Source organism: Prionailurus viverrinus, chromosome B3 (assembly GCF_022837055.1).
Source record: "Prionailurus viverrinus isolate Anna chromosome B3, UM_Priviv_1.0, whole genome shotgun sequence".
In the NCBI taxonomy this organism is placed as follows: domain Eukaryota; kingdom Metazoa; phylum Chordata; class Mammalia; order Carnivora; family Felidae; genus Prionailurus; species Prionailurus viverrinus.
In genome coordinates, this window is record NC_062566.1 from 58,419,683 (window position 1) to 58,439,807 (window position 20,125).

The 20,125-nt window shown below is 41.9% G+C and overlaps 2 protein-coding genes and 1 pseudogene across 3 annotated transcripts in view; 2 read left to right on the forward strand and 1 right to left on the reverse strand.

Annotated features, from left to right (window-relative positions):
* The first annotated feature begins 7,773 nt into the window (after positions 1-7,773).
* On the forward strand, positions 7,774-11,078 carry SRP14 (signal recognition particle 14). The gene is made up of 5 exons (XM_047864464.1): positions 7,774-7,912; positions 8,053-8,125; positions 8,647-8,759; positions 10,136-10,168; positions 10,691-11,078. Exons 1-5 carry the CDS (start codon positions 7,889-7,891, stop codon positions 10,778-10,780), a joined length of 333 nt encoding a protein of 110 aa, XP_047720420.1. The 5' UTR covers positions 7,774-7,888; the 3' UTR covers positions 10,781-11,078.
* LOC125169122 (uncharacterized) lies at positions 10,561-10,756 on the forward strand (annotated as a pseudogene).
* A 6,188-nt stretch (positions 11,079-17,266) lies between the features above and the next one.
* The window catches only part of EIF2AK4 (eukaryotic translation initiation factor 2 alpha kinase 4), a 109,460-nt gene continuing 106,601 nt past the window's right edge, over positions 17,267-20,125 (reverse strand). For both annotated transcript variants that reach the window (XM_047861810.1, XM_047861814.1), the window contains 2 exons: positions 17,992-18,110; positions 17,267-17,510 (listed from right to left, as the gene is read on the reverse strand). In XM_047861810.1, the coding sequence (XP_047717766.1) occupies positions 17,453-17,510; positions 17,992-18,110 (177 nt within the window). In that variant the 3' untranslated portion in view covers positions 17,267-17,452. The remainder of the gene's footprint in view (positions 17,511-17,991; positions 18,111-20,125) is intronic.

Below are 20,125 nucleotides of genomic sequence, written 5' to 3' on the forward strand. Positions count from 1 at the left end.
ATACATTATCTCATTTAACTCCCGCATAGCAGTGGAGGAAGATATTCCCATTTTACTGTTGAGGAAATGGAGGCCATAGGGATCAGAGAAGTGACTTTCCTTTAGAGACAGCCATGCTGAGCCAATTGTCTCAGCCAATGCTGAGTTGGGCCTCGAATCCGAGGATTAAGGACCAGAAGGCAGGATTCTGCCAGTGCATGTGGTGGTGGGGTAGGGCTTGGGATGGGGATACATACCAACGAGGAGGGAGGGGATGGTGACAGGTGGAGAGTGGAGTCCCGGGTTTTTCTACTCTGCCCAGAGTTGGCCAACTCTTCCCTCCCTTCTCACCATCTCCTGCTCCCTTCCCAGCACCTCTTTGGGACATCTGAAAGTTTCGGGCTGTGCTCATTTGCCTCTCCTGCACGGAGACCGAGCATCAAGGTGGGTGGCCCTGAAGGCAATGCGTCCAGATTCAAATCTTCATTCCACCTCTTACCGGTGTGTGACCAGGGCACTTCATTTCGCCTCAGCCGGAAGATGAGCATAAAACAACGCTCACCTCACAGGATCATTATGAGGGCTCAAGAGAGAATCTATTTAAGGCGCGTAAAGTGAACCTGGCACTTAGTAAATTCTCAATAAGTGTAAGTGAGCTGTTATCTGAGAAAAAAGCAATGCCTCCTCTAATGCAGAACGGGGTCGGCTTCCTGTGACCCCAGCACCTAGAGTAGTGCCTGGCATGAGAGGGTGCTGATTTAGTCCTTGCTCAATGATCGACAAACGTTCGTGTCCGTGACGCAGACACCTCTAGCCTCGGTAGAAGTGATTTTGAAAACTTTGGATGTCCTTACATCCCTGGTGATGGGACAAGGACTGGGAAGTCTGGGACTCCCTGCAGCTGCACTTGTCTGGCGAGGTCAGGGCGTCCCCTGCTGGCCCCAAATTGCCGCTGCATGCAGTGGGGCTCTCTCGCCCCTGAGATGCCCGCCTGGAGGGAGGGCCCTTAGGAGAGAAGAAGTAGCTCTCATAATTTTGGAAGTGGGATTGACCATAGCAATCAAGTCTAAGTCCTTAACCTAATGGTGAAAAAAAAATTTTTAATGTATCTTTTCAGTGCTTACTGAGTCAGTCTCTTGCAAGGATTATCTTACTGAAACCCGAAAACAATCCTTCGGGGTAGGTACTATGCAGAGCAAACAGAAGATAAGTAACTGGAACAAGGTCCCACGCAAAGTAAGGGACCAGCGGCTGACCCAGGTCCCCTGACCCCCAGTCCAGGGCTCTCATGCTCTTTCCCCAGGACACTAAATCCAGGACTTCACCGGAGTAGCACAGGAAGAGCAGAAGTCCCCAGAGCCCAAAGTCTCTCAAGAAGATACACTGTGAACACTTGTCGATGGACTGACTGAAGGAAAGAATAAAGGAATGGTAGGTCCAAGTATCTGGTTGGATTCGGTCCAGGGAGTGTGGTTGCCATGGCTATAGAGAGGCTATTTGCTCACACTGGGCACTACATAGACTCCCAGGACATACCCTCACCTCCCTCTGCCCATCTCTAGGATGCCTCCACCAGAGCTAACCACCTCCAACAGACTCAGGGGGTCTCCAGACACACTCCTGTCACCCTGAACCCAAACCCACCCAATTCCATTCTCTGCTGCATTTTCCTGATTCCCTCTTTCCTTCCCTCATCCTGAGCTGACCTCAAAGTCAGCACACTGTGCCTACATGAGACAGTTCAGAACCTGTGGCCCTCCCTCAGAGTGAAATTGGAAAGCAGTCAAACTAACACAACATCTGGCAAGGTGGGCACAAATCCATGCGTGCTGCGTTGTGATCTACTCCCGTGGAATGAATCCACTTGACAAAGAGGAAGGGAGAACAGCCCCAATTCCCATCGAAGTGACTGGGGTGTACTAATGCAAACCTTAGCTCATTTTCTGCTTCCCATGGCAGAGTGAGACAGGCCCTTGAATCACATCCCTATTTTACTGGTGAGGAAATTGAGGCACAGAAGAATTTAAGTAAATTTGGAATAAGCAAAAAAAAAAAAAAATTAATGGGGTGTTTCCAATGGAAAACTACGTGCTGTTTAGAGGCACACCATTCTGTGCCATTCGATTATAGACTTCCATTGCCTTTCAGGCAGTTTGCGACTCTGTAGGTTATAGAGAACTGATGGCAAAGATTCTTGTCTCTGGATATGCAAATGAATTCTGTTCAATCGTCCTGTCTTGTGGAAAATTCAAATTTTCTTCCATTACAAATTCATTTCAATATTTCTGTTCTATAAATACGTCTGTTCTTTGGATTCTCCTTTGAATGGGTTGCAATATCTACTGGTTCTCTCAGTAATAATAATAAGAGACGTAGAACTTGAATATGAGAGTCATGACTTCACCTCTTTTTTTTTTTTAAGTTATCTTAGGGGCGCCTGGGTGGCTCAGTTGTTAAGCATCTGACTTAAGCTCAGGTCATGATCTTGTGGTTCATGGGTTCGAGCCCCTTGTTGGGCTCTGTGCTGACAGCTCAAGAGCCTGGAGGCCGCTTCAGATTCTGTGTCCCCTCTCAGCTCCTGCTCACACTCTGTCTCTCTCTCAAAAATAAACAGTAAAAGTTAAAAAAAAAAAAAACTACTTATAAAATTATCTTTTCACAAGGGTCATGTTATTTGCCTCCAGTCACGTGGACAAGCAGAGGTAGAGCTGGGATTCAAACTCAGGCCACCAGAACGTGGTATCTGTGTTTATCATCATCACTCTATATTCCAGGCATCGCAAAGCTTAATTGCATTAAGTAACTGCACCTGTAAATTAATCAACCTTAACCTGAATAAGGCCCTTGACCGTTAAGTCAAACCCAGTCCTAAATAACACCTAGTAAACAAAATTGTAGTCTGTCTGAGGAAAGGACACGGGTGACCAGAGCATTCGGTAGGGATGATCTCAGGCGGCACAAGCAGGACACCCACTCCTCCTCACCCTTGGGCCCCTATGCTGCTGAGAAGCATGGGGGATTTTTCTCTCCCAGGTTTTCCGTAGCAGCTAAGGCTGGTCAAGTAGATGCTGGTGTTCTAGTGCTGCTTGGACCTTTGCTGAAGGCTTCAGGATGTGGGAGGGGATTTGGGAGCCATTTTTATTTCCCAGTTCTCCTGGGGTGAGGGAGAAGGAGCAGGAAGGTGTCTGGCCGCGTGACTCGGAGACGGTGACCCAGCTTCCAAGGGCCAAAAGCCACCGACTTAATGGCAAGGTAGGATTTGGGGTGCTTGAAAACATTAAAATTTAACCATGTCTTGTTGACATAGTCTCTTAATTTCATTGTTCACTGGGCTGACTGCATTCCTGACTGACCATAAACAGTTCCATTTGTTTCTCATTGAGAATTTGTTCTCAGATATATATTTTTACAAAGCAATTCACTTTATTATTGCTTTTATTATTTTTATTTTTATGTATTGTTATTTTGTTTTGTTTTGTTATTTATATTTTAATAACAGATGTTATTTTGTTTCATAGGAGTCGTTTTTGTGCTGCCTTTCATTATTTAATGATACCGGTTTCCCACCTATGAATATGGTATTACATACCCTTGTTCATAAAATGAGTCAACTTAAAGAAAAACATTAGCCAACAATACTGGTGATATTAGGATAATGGCGGAAATCAAGATGGTGGTATCCAAATGATGGAATGTGGCTGTAAAAACAGTAACACTGTTGTTTACTGCCATTATTGAGCATTCATTACTGCTAGCATCAGTGTTATTGACATATTCTGTAGTGCTATCCAATAGAATCTATCATAATAGAAATGCTCTATATCTGCACTATCTAAGCCGCATGTGGCTATTGAATCCTTGAAATATGGTTAGTGAGATTAAAGAACTGAATTTTTCTTTTATTTAATTTTATTTAATTTAAATTTAAGTATCCATATTTGCCCTATATGAGCAAGCCTAAGGCTCTTAAATTTAGTATTTTATAAAATCTTTATAACATCTATGAGTATTATTGTCATTTTGTTGATGAAGAGATTTGGAACCTTGAGAGGTTGCCTGAGGTCACGTATTTAATAGGTAGCAGAGGTAGGATCTGAACCCAGATCCACTGGACTTCAGAACAGGTGCTCTTAGTCACTTCCCAGAGAAAAATAGAGTCCAAAGGACACCCTTTCAGTAGCTGAATTGTACTGGGCCAAGTGTGATGCTAAAACTGGAAGACATGTGTATTTCTCTTACTGGAGTGGTTTGTTCTGTCATGGGACAGGCTTGAGATGTCATGCTGGATGGCTGGCAGGACTGTTGACTCTTTACTGGAACTGAGGTGTGACTGAGCCCATGGGAAGATGAGGCCCCAGATGAATAATGGCCTTCAGTGCTCCTTAAGGGCAGGGCCATTTCCTTCACCTAGGTGCCCCCAGGACCAACCTCATGGCTCGAAAGAACATTGCTCAATGTTCAATGAACGATAGAATTTCAGAGTACATTGGTCACCATTTAGGCCAACCCATAGATCAACACAGCACTGTACCTGGTTCCATGTAAACTGATGACACAAATATCAAGTGGGCCCTTACATTCCCTGGCAATCTGACAACACATCTCAAATATGTTCACTCTCTGATGAACTTTCTTTCAAATGTCCAGCACCCTTTGCCCACTTCTCACCCTAGGCTATTGATTCTGTGTAGCAGACCGAAGCTGGCTTTTGGTTCGCTAGGATCTGAATCTATTTGTAATCTCTCATTATGTGGGTCTTGGTGAAAAGCAAGTAAAATAAAAGGGTCACTCTCTCACCTGTCCCCAGGACTTAGGCTCAAGCTTAGACCTACGGTTGGCCAAACTGGGGATCCCAACTAGGACTCTGACTTCTGAACTAGTGATACCAAGACCCAGGGCTTTTTAAAGGCTATTCATAGTGGTGGTCATCACAGAGTGGTCCTGTGCTGGCAGCCCAATAGGAGGGATATTCTTCACCAGACTATTCTCATCTGTTCTAGTCTCATGACATATGAAGATGACTCCCTAATTTTTATGTATAACTTTTACCTCCCTGCTGGGCTCTAAATATGTATATTCAGCTGCTTTTTTGATAGTTCCACTTGGACATGCATGATGTAATGATTTGTAAGAAATATATATTTGGTCATTCAGATGACCAGAATATATTTCTCAGATATATTTGGTCTTCATCCACGGTTCCTGAAAACACCTCAGAGTCATAAAGGTGAAATGGGCGTCTTGTTATTAACATTTATCATATCCTTTAATAAACTGAGAAATTTAAGTGTTTCCTTCAGTTTTGTGAGCTGCTCTAGCAAATTTATCGAATCTAAGGTGGAGGTCGCTGGAATCCTTTGGGCTAGCGACTAGCATTTGAAGTGGGAGGTCAGGGTACAGTCTTACAGGACTGAGTCCTTAACCTGTGGATTCTGATCCTATCGTTGGGTACATAGTGTCAGAATTTCTTGGTGTTGTGTGTGTGGGAACCCCCCACTGCCCCGCTGGCACTGGAATTGGGTCTGGGAACCCTAAAAGAACATGTAATCTCAGTTATTACATGACCAAGACAAAACTCTTAATCTTCTTACAAAACTTTTTACTTCCCTGGTCTTTCCTACCTTACTTAGTAAATAATGACACCACCATCCATCCACTTGCTCCAGTCAAAAACCTTTGATTCATTCCTGATTTCTTTTTCCTTGCAATGTTCACATCTAATTGAGCCTGAATCCTGTTGACTCTACCTTCAAAGTATATCCTCATCTGATTGCAAATGTACTAATACCTGCACTTTTGCAGTAACCTCTGTGGTAGCCCCTTCTACTCAGCAAAGATGTCTATGGCCCAATACTGGGAACCTGTGAATATGTCACCTTACATGTTTAAAGGACTTTGTGGATGTGATTAAATTAAGGATCTTGAGATGGGGAGATTATTAGAAAGGCCCAATGTAATCACAAGGTCCCTATAAGAGGGAAAGGCAGTAGGATCAGAGTAAGTAGCAGGAGATGTACTGGAAGTAAGAGGTTGTAATGAAGCAAGGAAGGGGCCACAAGCCAAGAAATGAAGGTGACTTCTGGTAGGACAATGAAACAGATTTTACCCTGAAGCTTCCAGATGCAACGCAACCTTGCAGACTCATTGATTTTAGATTCCTGACCTCTAGACCTATAAAAGAGCATAATCGTGTTGTTTTAGGTGTTTAAGTTTGTGGTGATTTGTTACAGCAGCAATAGGAAGCTAATACAACCCTCTAATTGGTCTCCCCATTTCCTGCCTTGTCCTTCCACAGTGCATTCTCCACACCACAGATAGGGGGTGGGGTGGGAATCTTTTAAAATGTAAATTAAGTTGTCACTGTCCTTTTTAAAACTTCCTTAACAAGAAGCTTCTCTTGGGGCTCCTGGGTGGCTCAGTTAAGCATCTGACTCTTGATTTCATCTCAGATCATGATCTCACAGTTCATGAGTTCAAGCCCCATGTCAGGCTCTACGCTGCCAGTACAGAGTGTGCTTGGGATCCTCTCTCTCTCCCTCTCTCTGTTCCTCCCCTGCTCTCTCTCTCAAAATATATAAACTTAAAAAAAAAAGTTTTTAAAGCGGTGCCTGGGGAGCCTGAAGCCTGCTTTGGGTTCTGTGTCTCCCTCTCTCTCTGCCTCTGTCCCACTCGTACTGTGTGTGTGTCTCTCTCTCTCTCAAAAATGAATAAACATTAACATTAAAAAAAAAAAAAAACCAAGAAGCTTCTCTTTGTGCTTGCAACAAAATCCAAAATTACACGGCCATAGGCCCTATGTGAGCTGGTCACCTGCAATCTCTCCAACCTCTCCATATTCGTTCACTCCTCCTTGTGCATATAGAGCAATTTGCTCCCCTGTTGGGGCTTCTGTTCTAGCCATTCCCTGTGTCTGAAACACTCAGTCCCCAGATCTTTGAATGGCTGCTCCCTTTAGCTTTCAGGTCAAAGTTCTACTGTAAGAGATTTCCCTGACCCCAACCTCACTCTCATTTGTATCACCCTAGTGAGTTGTCTTCACAGCACTCAGCATCTGAAGCTATTCTTACTTATTTCCTGCCTATTCTTTGAACCCAAGTTCCAGGAAACCAGGAACTTTATCTTGCTGAATCCCCATCCCCCACAACAGTGTTTGGCACAGGCAGGAGGCCCTCAGTAAAACCCCCTTGCATGATTAAATGCTTGACTTCACAGAGGGCCTAGGGTTCAAATTGGCTCCTGGCAGAACTGGGGCCTGATATGCAGGTCTTCTGACTGAATCCAGAGGTAAAACCAAGACTGGGCTCCAGTCCCTCATGCTAGAGTTGGGGTCAGCCTTTAGGGCCACCCAGCGGGGTCAGAGTAGAGGGAGAGTTCAGAGGACCACCGTGGGAATTTATTATAATGATGACAATGATAATGGAAACAACAATAACAAAACAGCTAATGCTTATCGGGCACTTTCTGGGTGTCAGTCACTATCTCAGGTAAATTCCAATAAACTCATTTACTCTTCACAACCATGCTGTGAATTGGATACCATTATTACAGGCTGAGGGAACTGAAGCACTGAACTGTCATGTAATTTGCTCAACATACACTGAATATACAAAACTACACGTTTCCATCAAATCCCTCTTCCATTCTCCCTCACATGGACACCACGACCGGACCGAGAACACCGCGTCTCTGAAAACCCCGACTGCTCCAGGGCCCTGTGGGTGGTTCCTCTCCTGGGAAGGAGGGGGCGTCCCAGAGCGCAGGCGCGGGCGGAGGGAGGGGTGAGGACAGAGGCAGGGATTGGTGGAAGAGAGTTGAAACCTAATAGCGGAAGTCCCGCCCAGCCTGGGTGAAACTTCCGGCTCCAATTGCTTGGGTCTTATGCTGACGCAGGGGAGCTAGCGGCGCTGGGATGGTGCTGCTGGAGAGCGAGCAGGTAAAGCCAGCGCTGTCTGGCCGAGGGATGGATGTAGTTTGGGGCTTAGCTCGGGGCCTCTGTCTCCTGCTGCGGGAGGGACTAGGACTTGACGGGGAGAGGATTTGGGACTGCTTAACGGGGCCTGGCTTATGTTCCAGTTCCTGACGGAGCTGACCAGACTCTTCCAGAAGTGCCGGTTGTCGGGCAGCGTGTTCATCACCTTGAAGAAGTGTAAGCAGCTGTCCACGCGGCAGGGCCAGAAAGAAGCTGGGAAGCCGAGTGATGCCCCGGCCGGGGTGCCAGGTGTTCCCAGTTTCCGGAGCCGAGGGCGGAATCCGTCTGCCGCGCATCCCCTCCGTTCCCTACCTTCCTTTTCCTGTAGTGTGCACTTTGAGGGCTGGGGGACGGGAGCATTAGGGATTGTGGTGCGTGCGACCCCCGGCACTTAGCCACCCAAACTGGTTCTGGTTACAGTGTGCCCCAAATAGAGCTTTTTTTTTTTTTGGTCAGGGATTCCAAACCCCGCCGTTAGTGAGATTTAAGCTGCTTTTCTGTTACTATGTTCCCGTCGTGGGAGTAGCAAGTAGTTTCCCAAGGTTTGGCCAAGCCGTTGGTGGTAGCGGATGATGTAGTTATCAGAACTAGAGCAGTGGAGGTGAATTACGTATCGTCTCCCTATGCCTTCCATGCTCACTTTTTGTCTGCCTGTTAACGTCTGTGGCTGTGTTCATCAGGATGTATTTTTCATGCAGATGACGGTCGAACGAAACCCATTCCAAGGAAAGGTTCTGTGGAGGGCTTTGAGCCCTCCGACAACAAGTGTCTGTTAAGAGCTACTGATGGGAAAAAGAAGATCAGCACCGTGGTGAGTTGGATTCGTGATACTACAGTTTTGGAGTTAGAAGACTTGAACCTCACTGAGGATGGGGCATAGCTGAAGGAGGTTTTTGTTTTTACGGTTTGTAAGGGTTTAGCTCTCCCGCTGTTTTGGGATCGGGGCCTTCTTTTAATACCTTAGTAGTAGGGTTGGGGCGCCTGGGTGGCGCAGTCGGTTAAGCGTCCGACTTCAGCCAGGTCACGATCTCACACTCCGTGAGTTCGAGCCCCGCGTCAGGCTCTGGGCTGATGGCTCGGATCCTGGAGCCTGTTTCCGATTCTGTGTCTCCCTCTCTCTCTGCCCCTCCCCGTTCATGCTCTGTCTCTCTCTGTCCCAAAAATAAATAAACGTTGAAAAAAAAAATTAAAAAAAAAATACCTTAGTAGTAGGAAAGTCAAGAGCAAAATTAAATTGAAAAAGTCAAACACTTATTCTGAAATTTTGTGGAAATAAAATTAGCAGATCGGTCCTTACTCATAGTGGCATTGTAAGGAGGAATTGGCATAAATATTTGATGCCTAATTCCCTTACCGTGTTGGGCCGTCAATGAACAGTTTCTTGGTACCAGATGATTTTACTTTTAAGCTGATTATTCCCTTGTGTTTGTGGTTGACATAGCAAATATGTAGCAACAAGACTTCCTGGATTCTGAATGAATTACTTCTTTCCTTTGCTGGGGCAGAACCACACTGCCCTTTAATTACATCAGTATAGGGTCCTTACAAGAATGTAGACCATAATTGGTTGATAAATTTCCCTTTGTCAGTTATCTTGAGAGGACTTTTATAGTAATGCAAACTTGTGGATTTAAAAAATAAACTCGGGTATCATGAAACGCAAAAACTTTAGGAATCTTCAGAAGTAGAATTTCTCTTGTGTTGGCTTGCATTTTGTTTAAATAGGCCTGAATTAATGGAAGTAGGTTTAACATAAGGTGGGGAGGAAGTAGTTTAAATGTAATTTGCACAAAAGATTAAAACAAAGTTCTCTGACATCTCTAGAATCCAGGGAGAAAGTCGGTGCCACGTGGGTAAGAAACTTCAGAGGGAGGAGCATAGCTTCCTTAGGAGCCCCCTTCTACCTCTTTCTCGTCTTGGTACAATTCTCAGGTGGAAAAAAGTACAGAGCTGCTTCGCTTCTTCCTCTGGCAAAGTAGAGTAGGAAAACAGCAGTTGGTGAATTATGACCCCTAAAATTGGAAGGAGATTTTTTTCGAGATTACGCTGTTAGGTTGTTTTCAAGAGGTTTTGTTTTAAGATGTTATGTTGTTTTCAAGAGTTGTTGCCTGGGGTGAGACAGAGGATTCTTATATGAGTAATAAGGGTGGACCTTTTTTTTTTTTTTTTTTCCCTTCCCCTTTCCAGGTGAGCTCCAAAGAAGTGAACAAGTTCCAGATGGTGAGTTTCTGGTGTACCCCATATGCCCTTTCTCAGGGCAAGGGTGAGCACAAATTGAACAGTGGGTTAAGAATGATATTTCTTACGTTTTGTCAGTAGGTTGAGTGAAACCGCCAGGCTCTGAATTTTACTTTCAACACCGATGTTGTCTTCCGTTTTAGTTTTTTAAGGTAGATGTTGCTTTCCACTTCAGATTTGTTCTCTGTAGTATAAACAAGAAGTTGCCTGCAGCTTTCCCTTTTGGCTTAAAAAATGTCAGAAGCTGCTGTCACGTGAGAGAGTGTGTTTTCCTCTCACACCATTTTTCCGTAGTATACACGTGTCCCGTGGTCTTAGGTGCTTTATCAAGTAGGTAGGCTTTCTGATACTACCCTGAATTCATTATGGAAATGAGCTTTGCGCAGTGGCAGTATCGTAGCCAATGAGGTTTATCCGAGCCGTGATTATTGCTAATTAGAAATGAGGCAGCTGCTCCACCCATTTGCAACTCTTCCCACTAAGTGGGCGCTGTGTGTCTTTTAGGCTTACTCCAACCTACTGAGAGCTAACATGGATGGGCTGAAGAAGAGGGACAAAAAGAGCAAGAGTAAGAAGAGCAAAGCAGCACAGTGAAGGGCACCAGGTTTCCTGCTTTCACCAAGTAACCGCCGAACTACTAGGTTTCCTTTGGTTTTTACTTTGGGCCGCAGAGCTAGGTTTCTGGTTCCCCTGTAGTAACTTTTCCTGGGAGATTAGGGTCATTTGGGGTGGAAGAAGGGCTGCAGTGTTTACAGGGTAGTTGTAAGAAGCCAAGTGTATTTTAGCATTGGCTAATTGGTCCGTGTTGCATGGTTGTATGTCCTCGGATCATAAAGTCTCTGTAGCTCTCTGTGTGAAGAACAATGGATCATTAAACTTCTGTTTATCCGCACTGACCATATCTTATTTATTACTTTTCCCACCCCCTCTTTTTTTTTTTTTTTTTTAAAGTTGAAACCTTAAGTTTCTTTTTTTTTTTTTTTTTTTTCCAACGTTTATTTATTTTTAAGACAGAGAGAGACAGCATGAACGGGGGAGGGGCAGAGAGAGAGGGAGACACAGAATCGGAAGCAGGCTCCAGGCTCTGAGCCATCAGCCCAGAGCCTGACGCGGGGCTCGAACTCACGGACCGCGAGATCGTGACCTGGCTGAAGTCGGACGCTTAACCGACTGCGCCACCCAGGCGCCCCTCCCACCCCCTCTTAATAGTCTGTGGCAATGATTACTAACCTGTGTTCTAGGTTATTGGAATTAAAACCTGACAGTTTTATAAAAAGTTGTGCTATCTCATGGGTAGTCTTCCCAACGGGCCGTATAATTTAACATCATGGTTCCTTTGGCAAATTTGAATGGGTTCTCATAGCCAAATGAGACTTTGCTTAATTGCCTTAAAGATAAACATATTACAGAATAGCAGGAATAACGATTCCAAGTTAAAAATGGTATCGGATTTCTTGAAGCCCTTTGGTTTGGACATTTTCTGGGGAGGGGAAAAAGAATCTTTAATTTTTTCAAGAGAGCAAGTTGCATGATGGGTTATTGGACAACCTCTATCAGATTTCTTTTTTTTTTTTTTTTAATTAAAAAAAATTTTTTTTAACGTTTATTTACTTTTGAGACAGAGAGAGACAGCATGAACGGGGGAGGGTCAGAGAGAGGGAGACACAGAATCTGAAACAGGCTCCAGGCTCCGAGCTGTCAGCACAGAGCCCGACTCGGGGCTCGAACTCACTGACCGCGAGATCTTGACCTGAACCGAAGTCGGCCGCCCAACCGACTGAGCCACCCAGGCGCCCCTCTATCAGATTTCTTAATGTTTACCCACATCCAAAGGAAAAATTGTGTAAAAATTCCAGAATAGTTAACAGTGTTACAGTTGTTTCAGATGTACAGTATAGTGATTCAGCAATTCTGTACATGACTTAGTGCTCATCAGGATAAGTGAAGGCTTAGTCCCCTTCACCTGTTTCACCCTTCCCCCGACCCCAACTTGCCCCTATCAGTTTGTTCTCTGTAGTTAAGAGTCTGTTTTTTGGTTTCTCCCTTTTTTGTTGCTTGTGGTGTTTCTTAAGTTCTACAGCTGAAATCATATGGTGTAGGTCTTTCTCTGATTTATTTCACTTAGCATTATACTCTCTAGATCCAACCATGTTGTTGCAAATGGCAAGATTTCACTCTTTTTTGTAACTAATACTCCATTGTGTATGTATCTACCACTGCTTTATCCATTCATCTATCCATCGACACTTGGGCTACTTCCATAATTTGGCTATTTTAAGTAATGCTTCAGTAAACCTAGGGGTGCATGTATCTTTTTGAATTGGTGTTTTGTGTTCTTTGGGTAAATACTCAGTAGTGGAATTACTGAATCATATGGTAGTTCTATTTTTTAATTTTTTGAGTAACCTCCATACTGGTTTCCACAGTGGCTGTACCAGTTTGCCTTCCCACCAACAGTGCAGGAGGGTTCCTTTTACTCCACATCCTTGCCACCACTTGTTTCTTGTGTTTTTGATTTTAGCCATTCTGACAAGTGGGAAGTGATATATCTCATTGTGATTTTCATTTGCATTTCTTTGATGATGAGTGATGTTGAGCATTTTTTAGGCGTCTGTTGACCATCTGTATGTCTTTGGAGAAATGTCTGTTCGTGTCTTACGCCCATTTTTAATTGGGCTCTTGTTTTGGTGTTGAGTTATATAAGTTCCTTATGTATTTTGGATATTAACCCTTTATTGGATATGTCATTTACAAATATCCTGTTCGGTAGATTGTCTTTTAGTTTTGTTAATTAAAAAAAAAATTTTTTTTAATGTTTATTTATTTTGAGGGAGGGAGAGACAGAGTGCGAGTGGGGGCGGGGGGAAGAGAGAGACGGAGACACAGAATCCAAAGAAGGCTCCACAGGCTCCCAGCTGTCAGCACAGAGCCCCATGCAGGGCTGGAACTCACAAACCACAAGATCATGACCTGAACCGAAGTTGGATGCTTAACTGACTGAACCACCCAGGTACCTCTAGTTTTATTTTTTTACCCGTGCAGAAGCTTTTTATTTTGATGTAGTCTCAATAGTTTATTTTTGCTTTTGTTTCCCTTGCCTCGGGGGACATATCTAGAAAAATGTTGCTACAGCCGATGCCAGAGAAATGACTAGTTGTGGTCTCATCTAGGACTTTTATGGTTTGAGGTCTCATAATTAAGGTCTTTAATACATTTTGAATTTATTTTTGTGTAGGATGTAAGAATGTGGTGCACTTTTCTCAACACCATTTGTTGAAGACACTTTTTCCCATTGCATATTCTTGCCTCCTTTGTCAAAAATTGACTATGTAAGCATTAAGCATGGTTTTCTTTCTGGACTATTTTATTCCATTGATCTCTATTTTTGTATCTGCACTATACTGTTATGATTACTACACCTTTCTAAGTGTATCTTGAGATCTGGGATTGTGATATGTCCACTTTTTTGTTTTTCACAGTTGCTTTGGCTATTATGGGGTCTTTTGTGGTTCTATACAATTTTAGGATTGTTCCAGTTCTGTGAAAAATGCTGTTGGTATTTTGATAGAGATGGCATTGAATCTGTAGATTGCTTTGGGTAGTGTGGACATCTTTGTTCTTCCAATCCATAGGCATGGAATGTCTTTTCATTTGTGTCGTCTTCAATTGCTTTCATCAGTGTTTTATAGTTTTCAGAGTATAGTTCTTTCATCTCCTTGGTTAAGTTTATTCATAGGTATTTTGTTGTTGTTGATGGAGTTGTAAATGGGATTGTTTTCTTAGCTTCTCTTTTCTGCTACTTCATGGTTAGTGTATAGAAATGCAGTGGATTTCTGTATATTGATTTTGTATCTTGTGACCTTACTGAACTCATTAATCAGTTCTAGTAGTTTTTTGGTGGGGCCTTTAGGGTTTTCTATATGTAGTAGTTAATGACATCTGCAAGTAGTGAATAAAGTTGTACTTCTTACCAGTTTGGATGCTTTTTATTTCTTTTTTTACCTGGTTGCTGTGACTAGGACTTCCAGTACAAAGTTGACTAAAAGTGGTGAGAGCTTTTCTTTTTCCTGATCTCAGAGGAGATCTCACTTTTTCACTATCGAGAATGATGTCTGCTGTGGGTTTTTCAGGTATGATCCTTATTATGTCGAGATATGTTCCCTCTAAGCCTAGTCTGTTGAGGATTTTTATCATGAGTGGATGTTGTACTTTGTCAAATACATTTTCTGCATCTATTGAAATGATCATATGGTTTTTATCCATTCTCTTGATGTATCATTTGATCATTGATTAATTTGTGAATGCCGAGCCACTCCTGCATCCCAGGAACAAATCCCACTTAATTGTGGTGAATGATGGTTTTAAATGTATTGTTAGATTCAGTTTGCTAGTATCTTGTTGAGGATTTTTACATCTTGTGTTTTCACAGATTTTACAGAGATACTGGCCTGTAGTTCTTTTTGTAATGTCTTTATTTGGTTTTGGTATCAGAGTAATGTTGGCCTCATAGAATGAATTTGAAAGCTTACCTCCCTCATTTATTTTTTGCAATAGTCTGAGAATTGGTATTAACCCTTCTTTAAATGTTTGGTAGAATTTGCCTGTGAAATCCTCTTGAGAGTTTTTTGATTACTGATTCAATTTCATTGCTGGTAATTGGTCTGTTCAAATTCTTTATTCCTGATTCAGTTTTGGGAGGTTATGTGTTTCTAGAAATGTACCCATTTCTTTTAGGTTGTCTTAATTTGTTGGCATGTAGTTTTCATATTATAATCCTTTTTTATTTCTGTGGTGTCAGCTGTTATTTCTCCTTTTTTTTGATTGGAGTCTTTCTTTGATGAGTCTGGCTAAATGATATCAATTTTGTTATCTTTTCAAAGAACCAGCTCCTAGTTTCATTGATCTTTTCTATTGTGTTAGTTTCTATTTGGTTTATGTTTGCTCTAATCTTTATTATCTCCTTCCTTCTACTGGTTTTGGGTTTTCCTTTTTCCCCTAGTTTCTTTAGGTGTAAGGTTAGGTTGAGATTTTTCTTGATGTAGACCTGTATTGGTATAAACTTACCTCTTAGAACAGCTTTTGCCCATACCAGAGATTTTGGACCATTGTATTTTCACTTTGATTTGTTTCTGTGTATTTTTGATTTCTTGGTTGAGCCATTCATTGTTTAGTAGCATGTTATTTAACTTTCCTGTTATTTTATGCTCTTTCCAGGCTTTTTCTTATGGTTGAGTTCTAGTTTCTTAGCACTGTGGTTGGAGAAAGATACATGGTATAATTTGTTTCTTGAGGCTTGTTTGTGGCCTACTATGTGATCTGTTCTGGAGAGTGTTCCATGTGTACTTGAACAGAATGTTTATTTTGCTGCTCTAGGATGGAATGTTATGAATATATCTGTTAGATCCATCTTACCCAGTGTATCATTCAAAACCAGTTTCCTTGCTGATTTTGTCTTATCTACCCGTTGATGTAAGTGGGGTGTTAAAGTACCCTATTATTATTGTATTACTATCGATTACTTCCTTTGTTATTACCTGCTTTTTATGTATTTGGGTGCTATCATGTTGGGTGCATAAATATTTACAATGGTGACATCTTGTTGGATTGTCCCCTTTATTATTATGTGGTGTTTTTCTTTGTCTCATTACAGTCTTTGTTTTAAAGTCTGTTTTGTCCAACATAAGGATTGCGACCCCAGCTTTCTGTTTCCATTTGCATAAGTGCTTTTCCATCCCTTCACTTTTATCTGGAGGTGCCTTCAAGACAGAACTGTCTTGTAGGCAGCATATAGACGGGCCTTGCCTTTTTATCCATTCTGTCACCCCATGTCTTTTTTAACTTAAATTTTTTTTTTTTAATGTTTAGTTTTGAGAGAGCACATGCACAAGCAGGGGAGGGACAGAGGATCTGAAGCAGGCCCTGAACTGACAGCCTGATGTACTGCTTGAATTCAGGAACCACGAGATCATGACCTAAGCCGAAGTCAGACACTTAACTGACTAAGCCACCCAGGGGCCCCTTAACTTTTCTTTTTAAGTTTATTTGAGAGATAGTGTGTGCACACTTGAGGTGTAGGGGAGTGACAGAGAGAGGGGGAGAGAATCCCAAGCAGGCTCCTTTGCTTGGTACAGAGCCCAGTGGAAGAGCTCCATCTCACAAACCATGAGATCGTGACCTGAGCCAAGATCAAGAGTTGGACACTTAATTGAATGAGCCACCCAGGTGCCCCAACACCCTGTGTCTTTTGATTGGAGCATGTAGTCCATTTACAAAGTAATTATTGATAGGTATGTACTTACTGCCATTTTGTCACTTGTTTTATGGTTGATTTTGTAGTTTCTTTCTTAATCTCCTCTCACGGGTTGCTGGCTTTCCTTAGACATAGTGTTTTTTCTACTTTTTGCCTATTACTGGTTTTTGATTTGTGGTTACCATTAGGTTAGTAGTTAGTATCTCATCTCTTGTGCATATAGCAATCTATATTAAGCTGTTGTTCACGGAAGTTTGAACCCATTGTTTACTCCTCTCCCCACATTCTAGGTATTTGGGATATCCTTTACATCCTTTTATTTTGTGAATCCCTTTACTAATTTTTAGTGATAAACTTAATTTTATGCTTTTGTGCTTTCTACTTTTCTTCTGTCTATATGGTCTTTCCTTTCCACTGAGTCCCCTTTAACACATCTTGTAGGGCTGGTTTAGTGGTCACGAATTCCTTTAGCTTTTGTTTGAGAAACTCTCTCTCTCCTTCTATTCTGAAGGATAGCCTTGCTGGATAGAGTATTTGTGGCTGCAGGTTTTCTTTCAGCACTTTGGATATACCATGTCCCTCCCTCTGGCCTGCCAAGTTTTTGGTGAAAAATTAGCCAGTAGCCTTACAGGGTTTCCCTCGTATGTAACTGTTTTCTCTTGTACATTACTTTTTGGCTGTTTTAATTACTATGTTTCTTGGTGTGGACCTTTTTGGGGTGGTTTGGGCATAGTCATGTGCTTAGTCATTAGGATTAAGAAAAAACGTGGCTGTTTTCTTGTGTTCTAGCTCCACAAAACCTTCAGTGTTAATGGATTTGCAATTTAAAAGCAGCAGATATATGAAACCATTTATTATATTCAAAAAGATAAATTTATATATTACACATGAAAAACTTACAAAGCTCAACTTTGTGGGACACCTTCTTAGAATGTAAAGTTTAAATTACAGTGAATGTACAACATTTCATAGTATAAGCTCCTGTCTTTCAACAAGATAATGACCATTCTTTAGGATTAAAATAAAATTCTGTAGTAGTCATCTCTGTAGCTATACAGGAATAACACAGATACCCTGCAAAAAAGAAAAGGTAGGATCAATATAATGGGTGAAGAACAAAGTTAATAACCAATTTAGAACGCTTAATGTAAGTTTTACAGAAGTGGTGATGGGCAAGGGTCTGTAGTATAGGATCCTACATGAGGGGAACACCATGCCTTTTAAGCAGCTGGTAACGAATGACTGGCATTCTGACATGAGGACATCTACGGCACAGCAGTCACAGCATTTCCCTTTCATTTAGACATTCGTAGGAGTTACCTGGGTGATGAAGATTCGAAGTGGGATTGCTACCCCTGGGACTGCTGGGTTTTGTTATTGACAAATCATGACTGATTCATAGTCCTGAGCAAGCCTTACTGGTTATCAGGTGCCATTCCAACATAATCGCTTCTCAGCCATCAGAACTTGACAAGACAATAAAATATGCCATTTCGAAATCCCTCCTTGAGTTTTAACCCACACTGAAACCTGCAATACTTAAGTGGTAACTTACTTTTTTTCTACTTTGATGTTATAAATTTCATCACAGACTAATTTGAGGTATCTTTGCTTTGGCAGGCGGGACAGCAGCTGCTTCACAGTTGTATTAAATGCCTGTTCATCAGCATCCCACTAGGAAAAAATAGATAAGACTTAATGACAGGTACTAGTGTTTATTCACTGGCTTTTTCTGGGTCACTAATGAAATGCCAATGCCATTTAAGTGTACTGCAAAAAATCACTTACAGATAAAACTGGTAGGAGATTGTTGGGGTTTTTCCTTTGAAGCACTGATTTTTCTGTACAAGACTCCTTTTTAGATCCCGCTGAGCAATGCCGTAGTGTGCTACGTGACTTTAGACCAGTTATTACTGATTTATTTTGTGTAAAATGCAAATAACACCTCTGTGTGCATCCATTTGAGTGGAGCATAAAGCAGTAACTGCCAGCACAGTGGTATATGCTTATTTACAAGATGACAAGAGAAAAATGTATCAAATGTTAGTTTGGGGGCAAAGTTCATTTTTTTCATCTAATTTAATCTGTGACTAAACACAGAGTAGACAAAAAAGTATTCTTTGATAGGATGTTAAAAAAAAAAATCACCTGCCGCTATGATTGAAGTTTGTTACCTTAAGAATGCTTATTCAGGGGCACCTGGGTGGCTTAGTCAGTTAAGCCTCCAGCTTCACCTCAGGTCATGATCTCACTGTTCATGGGTTTGAGCCCCATGTCGGGGTCTGTGCTGACAGCTCAGTGCCTGAAGCCTGCTTCAGGTTCTGTGACTCCCTCTTTCTGCCCCTCCCCCACTCATGTTCTTTCTCTCAAAATAATATACATTTGAAGAAATGCTTATTCAACTTTTTAGAAGTTTTAGGCTATTTGATATTAAAGGCTACTCATAAAAAAGACTTTTTTGGGGGTGCCTGGGTGGCTCAGTCCATTGAGCATCTGACTCTTGATTTTGGCTCAGGTCATGATCTCACTGTGAAATCAAGCCCGCATCAGGCTTTGAGTTGGCAGTGCACAGCCTGCTTAGGATTCTCTCCCTGCCCTGTCCCTGATCGTGCTCTCTCTCTCAAAAATAAAGTGTTTTTTATCTTTTTTAATTCCAGTATGGTTAACATACAGTATTAGTTTCAGGTGTATAATATAGTGATTTAACGTTTCTATACACATTCCATGCTCATCATGGTAAGTGTACTCTATCCCCTTCACCGATTGTACCTATCCACCCCTTGTCTGGTAGCCATCAGTTCTCTTAACTATAGAGTGTTCCTTAGAGTTTTTTTTTTTCCTTATTTGCTCTGTTTCTTAAATTCAACATATGAATGAAATCATGAAATTTGTCTTTCTCTGGTTTATTCCATTTAGCTATCTTATTGTAGTTTTGATTTGCATTTCCCTGATGATGGGTGATGTTGAGCATCTTTCCATGTGTCTGTTGGCCATCTGTATGTCTTTGGAAAAATGTCTATTTGGGTCCTATGTCCATTTTTAAATCAGATTGCTTGTTTTTAGTGCTACCTATAAAAACTTACACACACACACACACACAATTCTTAATTTTTATAAAAATACATAGTTCTAGTTCTACAAATAAGCTTCCCTAGTTGTAATGAAGGTCTGAGACAGCATTGTATGGAGGTTAAGAGTATAGATTTTACTAGTCTGTCTAGGTTCAAATCCTGTCTCTGCTAATTACTAGTAGGTTGACCTCGAGTAAGGTATTTTATATTTCTGGGCACCTGGCTGGTTCAGTTGGTTGAGGGTCTGACTCTTGATTTTGGCTCAGGTCATGAGCCCAGCATCGTGGGATTGAGCCCCAGGTTGGGCTCCATGCTAAGTGTGGAAACCTGTTTAAGATTGTCTCTCCCTCTGCCCCTCTCCCCTGCTTGTGTGCTCTCTCTCAAAAAAAAAAATTTTAAGATACTTAATACCTCTTCTTCCATTCTCCATAAAATGTAAAATGCTGCTTTTTATTTATATAATGGGTTAACAGTACCTATCTCGAGTTTGTTATGATTAAAGGAGTTAATATTTGAAAAATACTTGGGAATGCAAGCTGGTGCAGCCACTCTAGAAAACAGTATGGAGGTTCCTCAAACAACTAAAAATAGAACTATCCTATGACCCAGCAATTGCAC

What these genes read in the sequence shown, in the direction of transcription:
- SRP14 (XM_047864464.1), top strand. Translation starts at nt 7,889, where the DNA reads ATGGTGCTGCTGGAGAGCGAGCAG. An exon ending in AAAAGAAGATCAGCACCGTG is followed by an intron (nt 8,760 to 10,135) that starts GTGAGTTGGATT and finishes TCCCCTTTCCAG; the next exon opens with GTGAGCTCCAAAGAAGTGAA. An exon ending in AAGTGAACAAGTTCCAGATG is followed by an intron (nt 10,169 to 10,690) that starts GTGAGTTTCTGG and finishes TGTGTCTTTTAG; the next exon opens with GCTTACTCCAACCTACTGAG.